This window comes from Columba livia, chromosome 22 (assembly GCF_036013475.1).
Source record: "Columba livia isolate bColLiv1 breed racing homer chromosome 22, bColLiv1.pat.W.v2, whole genome shotgun sequence".
NCBI lineage: Eukaryota > Metazoa > Chordata > Aves > Columbiformes > Columbidae > Columba > Columba livia.
The window spans coordinates 2620032-2633426 of NC_088623.1; the positions used below are offsets into that span (position 1 = coordinate 2620032).

The 13395-nt window shown below is 48.1% G+C and overlaps 1 protein-coding gene across 46 annotated transcripts in view; it reads left to right on the forward strand.

The window, feature by feature from the left end:
- NFASC (neurofascin) overlaps positions 1–13395 on the forward strand; it is an 87296-nt gene that overhangs the window by 63325 nt on the left and 10576 nt on the right. For 20 of the 46 annotated variants that reach the window (XM_065038286.1, XM_065038294.1, XM_065038305.1 and 17 more), the window contains 3 exons: positions 5081–5317; positions 7546–7662; positions 9530–9685. The exons of 18 other annotated variants lie outside the window; for them this stretch is intronic. In XM_065038286.1, the coding sequence (XP_064894358.1) occupies positions 5081–5317; positions 7546–7662; positions 9530–9685 (510 nt within the window). Of the gene's footprint in view, positions 1–510; positions 1691–5080; positions 5318–7545; positions 7663–9529; positions 9686–13395 lie in introns of those variants that run through there. 8 more of the 46 variants (XM_065038304.1, XM_065038316.1, XM_065038317.1 and 5 more) reach the window with 5 other exon arrangements.

The window sequence follows — 13395 nt, forward strand, 5'->3', positions numbered from 1 at the left end:
TTTCCTACCTCGTAGATGATTCTCCTCCTTTTCTTTTGTTGCAGTGATGTCTTTATACCCAATATTATTTTGCGTTCTTTTTTTCCCTTTCTGAATAGATGCCAATCTTTTTCTTGCTATATTTTATCCTTCCTTGAAAAAAAAAAGGGGGTAACAGATTGGTCTGCTTTGGTGGTGTAAACTGAAAAGAGATGTACACTTTCGGCTTAGAGGAGCTCTATCCTCTGAGACCAGGAGGGCTGTTTTGCTTCTATAGCTCGTAATTCAGCCAGGGTTTAGCTTATCCACAAGAATCTGGCTTTTCTTTGTGGATCAGGATCACCTTCTTAAAGTACTTTCCTACTTGCAACGGATATCACTGAACTTTGAAAACACAACGCGATCTCTTTCTCCTTCCGGCGTCATGTCATTTAGAGCATAATTTCTTATACCACATTGCCATTTTAAGGATAATTCTACAAGAGCAGAGCCTACTGGTCCCCTACCCCTCTATTTTTTACCTTCTGCTAGGAGAAACAGTAAAAAGGAAACACATGCCAGAGCTGAAATACACCTCAGAGCCAGGAAATGGCGTAGTCGGCCGTTCAGTGCTAACTCAGCCGCATCCAGAGCATCCTCACCGTGCGGCACGAGAAACCGAGGCAACACAAACCGCAGCACGACCCAGCACCCGCCTCTGTCTCGCTCTCGAGCTGGATGTCACTTCTCGTTAGGACACGGGGCAGGTGCAGGAGCTGTTACACAATCCGAGCCGCGTTTGTCCCAAGAGGCTGTTTCTCTTCCTAACAAGTACGGGCTTCACGTGAAATACTGTTTGACCTTTCTCGCAAGATTTGTTTCCACTCAGTGACCTAGATTTTGTAGATTTTTATGGGTTTGCAGTGGAAGTTGCCTTAAATTGCAGTAAAATGCTCTTTGTCATGGACTGCTGGCACTAAAAAGGACAAAAAGGTCCTTTTTTTTCCCCCTTACGTATACAGGATCGTAGCTGTTCTGTGTGTGTCTGCGAAACTGGACCAGCTTGATGAAATCAAAGTGAAGTGCAGGGATTTACCCGTAGGAAAGGCTTCACTTTTCCTAAGCCAGACCTGGACAAAGGGAGAGGTGATGTGGGAACAGAGGTGCCATCTAAAAGGGGCTCTTATTTATGCTATGAATGAAAAAAAGGCAAAACAGGATCCTATACTACATCTATGTATGGGAAAAACATCACCAGGGTCCATAAAGAGTGTCGATCTTAGGCTTTAAGGACAAAAACATTGACTTTTCTCTGTTCCCTTCTTGTCTCTCCATAATTAGGAATCGGAGGAGAAAGATCCTCTTGTTCGTTCTAGAAACAGAGGGCAGCAGAAACAGAGAGAACTGCTGAGCCTTCTCTTTCAGAGGCTGCTCAATTGCTCCTTTCTATTCTTGAATTTCTTACAGCTATCAGATTTGGAACACTTTATCTTTGTGGTAAAGACTTCCCAATTCCCTTCTGTTGCTAAAAACCAGGAGAGGACACGAAGGAAAAAGATAATAATAAAAAAATCTCTGAAAATGTATTTGACTAATCATCAAAATTCATGAAAAATTAATCAAATTTCTCCAAGGCTAATTATTTTGTAGACACACCCAAGGGAAAGCTTTTACTACAGCCTAACAACATGTTAAAAGCACCTTTAAATAATTAAAGAGCTGTATAGATGCATATTGTTTCCTGTATTTTGCAAAAAAAACCCTGTGCAACTACTCCCGGAACTGCTACACTACTCAGAGCAGGACTTAAGTCCCTCTCTTAAGAGACTCCCACTTTAAAATCCCTCTTTTGCTTTTATGATTCTGCCTCTCAGTTGCTTGTAGTTTTCTTTGTTTTTCCTAATCTGAGCCCCGCACACTTTTTGGGCTCCTTTTTAGCGGCCCATTCGTGGAGCTGCGGCAAAGAGCGCGGCCGTCCCGCTGCAAGCATCTCTCATTACTCAGCCTATTAATTGCTACAGCCAGACCGCTGCAACCCCTGGCCATTAGAACAGCAAATCTCCTCCCCACCGGCCCCCTCGCTCTCCATTACCTGACAGGGTAATGTATCTTGCAGACAGAAAAAGCAATTTCTGTCTTGCAAAGATGGGGCCTGTTAATGAGCTGAACGGTCGTTTGGATGTTTCCAGGAAGATGGGCTGATGCTACGGCGGGAGCGAGGGAATGGGAATTGCTATTCCTGGCTTCTACTCTGGGGTTTGAGCGTGTTTGGGCAATTTCAAGCCTGTTTGAAATAGCATTTTTCGGGTGCTGCTCTGCTCTGCAATTGGGAAAACAGCAGTACCTTCTCTGCACCGTCTCCTATCACACAAATGCCAGATGCTCGGTCCTGTACCTAAAGTTAAACCGACTGTTAGCAAAGCCCTTGAGTGAACCTGACATTGCGAACACAGAAGAGAAATTCAGCTACTCTGCAAAGCTCAGAAACATTATACCTGATCAAGTATTGCAACCATATTTTTAGAATGAAGCATGTGATTTCTAGATTTCCAAATTAAGCGGGTCTGCAAATGCCAGCCTGGCCCTCCAGCTCCCCCGTCGCCCCTTTTGCTGCCAGCAGCAATGATCTGCTGCTCATTAATTAGTCCCGACATGGTGGGCGGCGAGCAGGGGACCCCAGGTCCCCCGGGAAAGGGCCACGGCTGGTGCCGCATCCCTCTGATCCCTGTCAAAGCCCCTCTATCTGCCCCAGCCTCAAACCAGCTCTCATTAGGGATGGATTTCAAAGCCTAGAAAATGCCCCTTATCTTCTTTTCCCCAAAAAAACCTCCCAGCTGAGCTTTTCTTCTGCACACATTTCATATTCAAACACAAATGAGGCTGTGGCGTTTAATCCCGGGGCAGTTTAGGACTAAACACCCCCTGCCTGCTCCCATCCTGCAGCACGGTGCTCTCCCCATCCTCCCCTCTCTGAACTACGAACTATTTGCTTGCCAGACTCTCCCAGTCCCACCATTTTACCTCTTCCCAGTCCTGCCAGGATCATTTTTGATCCCCGGTGTCAACACCCCGCGTTATCCTGATGCGATGTGATAGCCCTGCCGCGCTGGACCAGCGCAATGGGCAAATCCCACCCGGCATCGCTTCGGTCCACACAGGGCCTTGTTTTCACCTGCGTATCTGCGTGTAATACAGAAAGACGATGCTTTACACGAGGGATAGCAAAGCTTTGACTTAGATCTGAGATAACCTCTTCACATCTACTGTCTAGAGGAGCATTAAAGCTGAATCCTTCTGCTCAAGCCGCTACACCAGCACAGGTGATGCGGAGATTTGTAACAGGCCTGGGTTGTACTTGGTGTCCCACCAGCTTTTGCCTTTCAGCAAGTTACTTTGTGCCTTGTTGAGTCCTATTTTTCTTAGAGAAGAGCCATGGATTCACACGAGAAACCCTGAGACTGCATTAGCTAATAACTAGTGTCCGCACATTGCAAACTGATAGAGGAGCTGCAGCTTAATCAGGCTAATGGTGACATTAACCTAGTGACAACTAATCTCTTAACCGTCCAGAAACCCCTTAGGAATCAGCAAAGATGGATGTTAACACTTCACAACCCAAGAAAAGCTTTTGTAACTCACAGCATCAGGATACAGCAAAGTCCGTGATGAGGAACGGGGAGAAAGAAATTCAGAACAGCAAAACCCACAAACACCCGAGGACAAAGCTGTGCCCTTTCCCACCCGGGCTGGGTCCCTTCCCTTGTCATCTCCATCCCACTGTCCCCCCTGCCCCTCTCCCGGCCGTGGGGCAGCAATGGGGCTGGTGCTTTATAGTGGTGGCTGCTCTTGTTGCATGAGGCTGCAGTGGTGCCATCGCCGAGAGGATGCACTGCTCTCTGGGCACGTTTTGGGGAGGGCTGGTGTTTTCGGGAAATGCCGGTAACTGCGGTTTTATTGCAGCTGCGCTCGGTAGGGAGATGGATTGAGTGACCTACCGCTCTTCTCTGCTTTTGGACCTCTGAGAGGGCTGAGGTGTTAGGGGTTGGCTATAAAAACCCTGGCTCGATTCTTGGAACACCTTTTAGAGTATTTTCCTAGAGCTATTCTTGTTTGTGGGTGATATTTAAAATAGCCGGTTTCATTTGCCTACCAGGGGGATTTGTAATCCCTTGGTCTACAGGAAGAGTAAGAAAAAGAGATTTCACTTCATTTACCTCAGGTAGTTTAAGCAGAATTTCAGCTGCATTTTCTGCTGGCAGGTTTTTGGGCCCAAGGCAGCATCCGCCCTTTTGGGGGTGTTCAGGACCCTCTCATAATGTGCATAAAGTGAACATTTTACCCCTTTGCGCTGAAAATCAAGCACAGGTGAGATGTGGACAGGGGAGCTATTTAGGAAACAAATTGCTCAACAAATTCCCCCTGGACAGCTTGGGGTGTGCCAACCCCTTTGTCCTAATTTAAATGTAAATTGTGGGGGGCAGAGATGGCAAAGTGCCATCCATCACTCCCTTACGAGCTAAAAAAGCCCACGTTAAGGTGAAAGCCACTCCATCACCAGCCTGCAGCGTTAATTAATAGAGACGAGCCAGGAAGGAAACACCTGAGAAGCTGCAGGCTGAACTGGCATTTCAGAAATGCTGGAGGTGTAGTCCAGGGGCTGCTAAATTAATGTAATTGCAGCTTGCCCGGCCCACGACAAATGGAATTATGATGTTTTCTTAAGAGAGAAATCCTATTTCAGGAAGCCCTGATTGTTCTCAGCACAGGGGGCGATGGGGTGAGGACACCCCTGCCCTGAGCATCCCCCAAAAACACCCGTCTGTGTGATTTAAGCCCGGGGCGGCGGGGGCACTGGCAGCGAGCAAAGGCAGAGCAGAAGGAGGTCATTCAGCCCTGGGAAAGGGACCAAGCCGCGGGTGCGCAGCAGTTTGCTGGGGGTATGTGGCTGTCCCTGCACGCGGATGGGAAAACAGTCGAGCCTCACGTTTCCCGGTGCCGTTTGCCGCCCCGTCCCCTCGTGCTGCGCTGCTCTGTGTCCCCTGTGCCTGCGCGTCCGGGGTGGTGAGTGCAAACCCCTGGGAGATGTCTCCTTGTCTAAAAAGCCAGTGTTTCCCTCTCCCAGCTGCTACTGGGTTGCCTCCGACTACAATCGGTCTAACCAGTACTACAACAACCCCAACTACCACTACTACCGACACAACTACCACCGACACAACAACTACCACCACTACCGATACAACTACCACCACTACTGATACAACTACCACCACTACCACCACCACAACCACCACCACCACCGTCGCCAGCACCACGGCAGCTGCAGAGAGGGCTCCGGCAGCCACCACAAAGCAGGAGTTGGGTACTGAGCTTTCCTTTTCCTTTAACCCCATCGGCACTGTCCCCACGTCTCGCTCAGAGCAAGGATTAATAATGGGCACCAGCTCAAAGTTTCAGACATCCCACGCTCTGGGAAGGGCTTTTTGAGGTGGCACAGGCTGGGGAATCAAGGTGCACAAGTGGATCTCAGCAATTTGGGGGTCCGGTGCTCCCTGTGCCACCCTCCTGGGCGCAGGGGTCACACAACCCTCCCCAGGGCGTTACGATGGTGAATTAGCATCAGTGTTTGGGAAGGAGGTGGAAGACCCTACAAAAAGCTCTCCAAAGTATTTTTCTCAGCTCTTATTGCCATTTAAAATGGATTCCGTTACTACTATAGAAAAATGTCGCTTCAAATTGAGCACATCAGCTGTTAGCTGAGAGACCTGTCATCATTTATATGAGTCTTTGGGTTTACGCCGCTGCTCTTTGCGATGTAACCCAGCCATAGCCCGCAGGAGAGCTGGGCAGGGGGTTAAGTTACAACAGGCAGGTGTGTGCCAGGTATTTACCAGGTCACCATAAACTTCTTGTGCAATCAGCCAGAATGAGATGTTCAAACTCCATTTTGGCGGAGGCTTATTCTCCACTGGATGTGTTTTAATGATAGGTACAGAGAGATGTATCTATCTCCCTGAGCCTTGTTTTTAAAAGCGCTGCTAGAATGGTATCTACAGTTAATAAGTAATTACGGATAGTTACATTCCAGTTATTAAAAAATACATCAAACTACTAGCAAAAAGAACACAAAAGAATTCAGTGATGCAACTGGATAGGATACGCTCAAAAATGCAATGGCAAAACCTGCCGAAATCCTCGTTCACTCTTCATAAAGAGGGAAAGGAGATAATAGTAATGAATATCGAAGCTGACACCCATTTAATTCAAGGAATGTGATTAAAGCAGTTCAGACCCCTTTCTTTCTATTCTTGCACAAGATAAACTCAGCATGGCTAAAAGAAAACAAAACCCATACACTGGGAGGACCTGCTTCACCTGATAATCCACAGTAAAACAGATTGGCGAATCAGCAGCACATTTCCTGCTCTGCGCTGCTTTTTGCTTCTTAAAACTGCAGATGTGAACTGAGAAATGTGAATTTGTGTTCCGCACCCCCCAGCCAGAGCAGCCCCAGGCACATCGAGGGCAAGAACACAGGGAGCTGTGCTGCCAAAACAAAATCAGCTTATAAATGGGGGCAAGAAATACAGACGAGGCTTCTGCACTATATACTATACTTAGTAATGAAGCAACATTGCTACAACATAGTCGCTATTAAATGGCTAGGTGGGCAAACGTCGCTAATTGAAAACAGGCAATTAAGCGGTGAGGGACGCGCTGCTGTGGAGCAGGGAGAGGCGATAAGAGGAGCTGGAAAAGGAACCATGCGTGTCCCAAACCAGCCTGGGGACACGGGGGACGAGGCAGAGCCGTAATGTGGGCGGACAGGGCAGCGGGTGGCGGCACAGAGTGGGTTCGTGCGAGGGATTCTAGGTCACGTCGGGCCCTTGCAGTTTCCTAAAAGTCACATATCTGGCCTCGTTCCCAGGGACTGGAGTTATTAATCTGTATTTTGTCAAGCCAAAAGCTGAGCTACACTCTGAAGTAAACAATAATAGTAACCATAATAATAAAAATCAAGGTGTAGCGTATCTGGCATCACCTGAATTCCCACTAAACTAGTGGATTAGCTCTACTTCACTAGAAATGAAGTTCATCCGCTCTCCAAAGCAACGTCGACAATCCTTAACTTCAAAATCAGAAACGAGTGACTTCATTGCCCCACTGGCTGTCTCTAGACCCAGTAACGCGACAATATTCTCGGCCGGTCTGTCCTCCTTGGCTGTGGCGGTGACTCCATGTGCGCTCATGCACGGGTCTCCCGCGGCCCTTTGGGCACCAGTTTAGTCGGGAGATTTCCCTGCTGACCGAAATCCTCAGGGATGTGCCACAGAATTCTTCAGACTCCAAAGATAAGCTGAGTGCATTGGACTTAAAAAGCCAATACGCAATGAGCTTCTGCTACCAAACTTCCCCCAAAAGTTTAAAGTTAAGGATCTTGAAAGGCAAAAATACGTCTTTAGGCATTCTCGGAGGTTAAGATTGAAACATTAACTTTGGAATGATTTTGTAGGGTTTTACCAACACCAGATGCTAGATGAGGTCTCATATAATCCAACATACTAACTCCTGTTCTAACCTGTCCACCAGCCACCAATGGATCGTCCATATGGGACTTAAGAGCTATGGCTAATAGTAACTGGGCAAACATCACCTGGAGCCACAATTACTCTGCAGGAACTGACTTTGTGGTTAAGTATATCACCAGTAAGCATCAGATCGCGTGGGGACTCTATAGGGTGGTGATGCCATTAGAGATCCTGCCAGCTCCCACGTTTGTGATTTAGTCCATGGTTAATTACCACGTGTGGAATGATGCGCTGTGGCCTCGTGGAGGACGGGGGAGGAGAAGGGAGGTCATGGTCACGGCTGTTTAGAGTGCACCAGCACTAATCCTGGTGGTCCACGAGTGATTCCCCCTCCTTGCACCGACCGTCACAAGGTGTTTATGAAATATAGATAAGCAAGGCTGTTCACTTGGGGACTGTGCATTGAGCTGGGCTGGATGTGGTCACAAAGTAAAGAGCCTTAAAAAATACATATGTATAAGGGGACAAAACTTTACAGGAAAATGAATGAAACCTACTTAAATTGGAGAACAGTTTTAAACGCTTTTGAAGATGGGCTTCTTGGAGTTGGCAGAATCATCTATGATCCCAAACCTCCTGTCGTATCGGATCCCATTGTCTCTTAAAAGCATAAGGGTACGTACTTAGTCTGGAAACTCAAAGCCAGGATCTCTGGGTTTAGTACTTGTTCAGAAAAGACGTTTACATGTTGTTGGTTTGGGGTTTTTTTAATAGATAGGCAGTGGTGACTACTGCTTATCTCTGACTTTATTTCCCAGCCATTTCAGCCCTCACATCATCTGGTATGCCAGTCTTAAATCGGCATTTAATGTAAATCAGCTAGGCGTAATCGCTAACAGCAAACCACTTTGGGTCATTTACAACATTGTTTAAGGGATGACCTTACTTTCTCCTTGAAACAATTCCTAATGCACAGCCAGTGTCTGGTCTGTGGGGCTTTGGTAGGAGTTTTAACCAGTTTCCATAATTCAAGATACACATCAACTTCCCAAGCCCTAAACGCCAAGTATCCCAGCTCCCAAACCACCCCGGTTCTTCCACAGCACCGGGAAGCCCAAAGCACAAGTGATGCCCTTGCAGAGCCCTCACGCTGATGCTCGGGATGGGCAGCAACAGTGATGCTGTGGGATCCCCTCATCAGGATCCGGCCAAGAGGGAGGAAATCTCAGAGATTTCAGCCCTTCCCAAACATCCACGGCTCTCTTTCTGCTGGCGTTTGAAGCAAGCAGCATGCTTTTGGCCTCAAAGCCACGTTTTTCCTTCCCCGCAGCACTGCTGAACTGGGAGGTGCACGCAACCACAAATCAAAGCCCCACTGCAGGCTTGCTTAGTTTTCGATGGTTTAATGCTCAGCATTAAACTCGGCAGCAAACGATTCCCGACACAGTGCAAAGAACAGGATCCTTGGATAGAGCCTGGGAACAACCAACCCCCTTGAGCTGAAGGGCTGAACCCCTCTCACCCCCAAAACCTGCCAGCTGGGGCCAGCAGCCTTATGTTTAATGCAACATCCAGCTCATTCAAAGGCTCCTTAACCTGCCAGCAAAACTGGTGCACCAATAACAATCCCAAAAGCACAAGAATTGGCTCCTTTACTGAGTCCCATGGCGCCTGCACCCGGCTGAGCGGGACTAGGCAAATTCCAGACTTTTTGCCTTAAACACTCCAACATCCAGACCTGAGGCTGGGCAGATAAAGGACCTACCGGGTTTTGAAAGCAGGGACAGATCCGAATAGCTACCGCTATTTTTTCCGGTACTGCAAAGCAGGGATGCAGCAAAACCCACACCATGTCCCTGCATCACTGATTTTCTTCTATTCTCAGTGAGTAATAATCATGAAGCCGTTAATAGCTCCTTGACCATCACGCTGTATTATTTCTGCTCAGCGGCTAGGGAGAGGGTAACGCGTTGCCCGCGGTGTCGACACGGTAATCTCTCCGAGCCTCCCGCGGCTGGGTTTGATGTGCGGTTTCTGTTTCTCAGGTAACAAGACAGAGAAATCTATTCCCGTTAAAGCTCAGACCCCTTCCTCTGTGCAGCTGGCGGATCTGACGCCGGGGATGATGTACAAGCTGTGGGTGTTCCCCATATGGTCTAGCCCCAGTGAACACTCCTATATAACCTTTACCACCAGCTCAGGTGAGATGGGCTCCAGCCCTGCCGCCGGGCGCGTTTCCAAAGCATGTGACATCCATCACCCCCCGACGTCATTCGCGTGCTGGTGGGAGGTGGTTTGACCATGACTGCATGGAACAACCCTCATCTGCCCCCCGGCAGCTCCCCAACAATCTCTGCCCTTATTAAAGACCATCTCTGGGAGGTTGCTCCACATTGCACATGGAGCCCCAGGAGAGGATGCGGGTCCCTTCGAAGGAAAAGGGTCTTGAAGGAGGGTGGAGAACAAGCTCATGATGTCGTGCGGTTCTGCTTGGAGCCCCACCGCTGTGTGCGCATTGCTGCTCATGGTGGTGGCTGCTTTGGCCCCTGGAGAACGTGTACACCTCTGGCCCCAGGTTATGGGACAGTTACGGGAGAAGAGGGGCATGTGAGGTGCTGGTGATGGGGATACAGGTGAGGGGCAGGCCTGGGAAAAGGTGGAACACTGTTTGCAGAGGACCTCGGTCATAGGGCTTTCCATCCTCTAGCTATGTTTCCTCTGGCAACTTCGCCTTTAATTGCACGAGCAATTTTCCAGGTTTAGCACCCGAGTGATTTTTACAACTTTCTAATTACTGGCTTCCTACACTGCCCACCGAATACCAGAGAAATACCCTTATTGACTTCCAAGGCATTGAATAGAGCTTTACGCATTTAGAAAACTTCACAGTTGACGAGTTTCAGTGAATCAAAACAGCCATAACTTCCTTTGTATTCACCTGGGGGTTTTGCCGTAGGAATCTGTGCACAACGCCTGTCAAAGCACAGGTCTAAACGCCCATCTGAAAAACCAAGGAGCAGGCAACACCCGAGCAGCCCACACTGACAGATGCAGTAGGCAGAGGCTGTGATTTTCAAACAACTAACATTATTTTGCTCAGATCCAACCATGTAATGGAAAACTCAAGCACTTACCAGTCTCTTTGCTGAGAAGTGCAAAAGGAAAGCGCGATTCCCAGCAAGGGGGTGCCGCGGGGAGCAGCAGCTCTCCCCACACCCCCCCATGCGCATCTTATTTGGTATCCAAAAAATGTGACACGCCGTAACCCTGCCAAGTAATTCTCTGATGTGCTGAGAGGACAAAGGGACAGATGGCAACTGCTGGTATTTCTGCACATCTAACACTGCCCAGTAATGAGAAATAACCACTGTGTCCTGCCCCTGCCCAGCGCTGAGGTCTGGTGTGTCCCCTTGAGCTGCTTCATCACCCTGCGATCTGGTCAAACCCGCAGCGCCGCAGCCCCTGGGATGCTCTCGGCTTTGCAGAGAGCCGCGTTTTCAGGAAGGATTTCTTTCCAGCGGGGTTTTTCCCCATCGCTGCGCTGCCGCGGGACTTGTCACAGCTTGGCTTTGGCAGGACTCGGCTCACACACACGCAAACTCTCTGCAGGTTTCCACTCCCTGAGCTCCCGGTTTGTTCCTACACTGCAGAGGCTGGTCCTGACCCCACACAATAAAAGAGCTGAGATTTCCAACTCAGACTCTCTCCAGAACAGCTCCAGCTGCAGTGTTGCATCCCCAATTTTGTTTCTGTTGCTGGACCCTCCCCCGAGCCAGGAATCAGCACCAACTCGACAGCCCTCACCCTTCCCTTGCAATGTGCCTTTACAGATAACGATTTGGACACATCTCTTTTCTTTTCTCGCCTGTTTTTCGCCCACTTTGGGGTCTGAGGGAATAGAGGGAAGAGCCCCCCACACCACAGACACCAAGGGGCAGAAATAGAAAGACAGAGCAATATCCTTGGCTGATTGATGCTGGCAGTGTTGGCATATCTATTTTCTGTAATTGAGAGGTTCCTACTGCTGTTACCATTGAGATGAAAGGATGGGGCCACCTTTGTCCCTGCGATAGAGGCCGATTGGTGACCTGAGCCCCATCACGGTGGGACGCACAGCACTATCGCCGTCCCCGCATGCATAAATGCTGCAGATCCATTTCTTTACTGGCTGGAAATTGCTGACGTGAGTGTTCAGCCCCCGCTGACAATCATATGCCATCAGGAATGCTTTTGACTAAAAAAATGCACTGTTCGGGGTTTTGTGGGTTTTGGTTTTTAATGTTTTGCAAGTTGCTTTTCTATAAGGTTTCTTCAGTTTGAGTGCAGATAAATAAGTACATCCGCACGGTGGCTGCAGGACACTGCTCTCCAACTTTGCTTCTTGTTAACAGCTCAAGAACCCAACAGAGTTCTCCCCAGTACGGAAGGACACTTCAAAAACACAAATGCAGCTTAGTGCAAAGAGGTCTTTAAATTTAAAAATAAGACATAAATTCCCCAGCCCATACAAACACTTGGAAGGGGATCACGCAAGGCTGGAGACTTTATATTCAACAGACTGCTTCACAAAGAAAGACAAAAAATTTGCTGATTGTTGGTGGCAAACAAGCAGCTTTGCTACTGGCACATAAACTATGACTGTTGGGTAACATGTTTTCTGCCACAAGATTATAATTAATCTTTTAAAAAAGCCCCTATAGTTGCATTTCGAATCAATACCTGCTCGATTCCACAGCTGCTCTCCTTGACGCTGGCCTTACATTAAAGCAAATCAAAACATCCTCTCTGACAGCCATGTACTTAATCTTCTCTTTCTCAATGCTGCAATGACAGTCACTCGTTTACTCTTAAGTACAAAATTGCTGTGACTATAATTTTGTCGTCATGTGTTGCTTTTTTGGGAAGGATGGCAATTAGAGCTCTGCCTTGGTGACAGGCAGTGCCACGATCCTACCGCAAGATCCCCTGGTGACCTGGTCCTTCAAATCCTCCCACCCCGGAAAACCCAGCCCCAATTCACCCAGTGGCATGAACCCACTTCTCAGGCTGCTCTGGCACTTTGAAGACCCCTTTATTTCTCCTTTCGCATGGGTTGCTTTATAAATCCCATCCCATCAGGACTTCTCATCCAATCTTTCCATTTCAAAGCTTCCTTCTCCAAGCACTCAGCTAATTGAATCTGGTTCTCAGCTCCGCTCTGCTATAATCTCATTCTCTCCATTATAAAAAGTGCATCTTTGAGGACTACGTAGCTCAGGTTGAACTAAAAGTAAATGGTAAATGTGGCGGCATCGAAGGGAAAAGCAGCAAATGGGAACCAAGGTGGCATCACTTACAAACACAGAACATTCAGGGCCTGACATAATTTCTTTAGCAAACTCTGCTCTTTCTCCTCTCCCAGCTGTGAATTTCCTCATCAGTTTGGCTGCTGTTACCTATTGGCAACACGGCTTAGATTTCATCCTAAGGAAAGTACCTTTTCTCTTGGGCTCCATTTTGATGCAATAAGTATGCACTTACAGTCCTAAAATGCTGTGGGTTTGGAAAGTTTGCCAATTCAACCAATTTTTTGTTAAGTTGCTATCTCTTTTCCAAGGTCCTTTCATCCCAAACGTTATCAGAGGGCTACCTTTTATCCTTTCTTCATAAGCGCCGTCTTTTTGTCACACGGGCACCAAAAAGGATGCTCATTGCAGCATCCTGCCCGTTTCAGGCAAAACCCCCATTCAATCCCATCCAGCTCAGATCTCCCGTGTTCCTACCAGGAATACCTATCTCTGTTTGCATTGCAGCTTGGTTAAATTTAGCCCCCTGCTGCGCTGAAGGTTATTTTCTCCTCTGCTCCGTCTTGCTGAATACCAAGTGCATGTCAATGAGAGCCAGAAAACGGCTGCTTGTTGCTATTTATAGG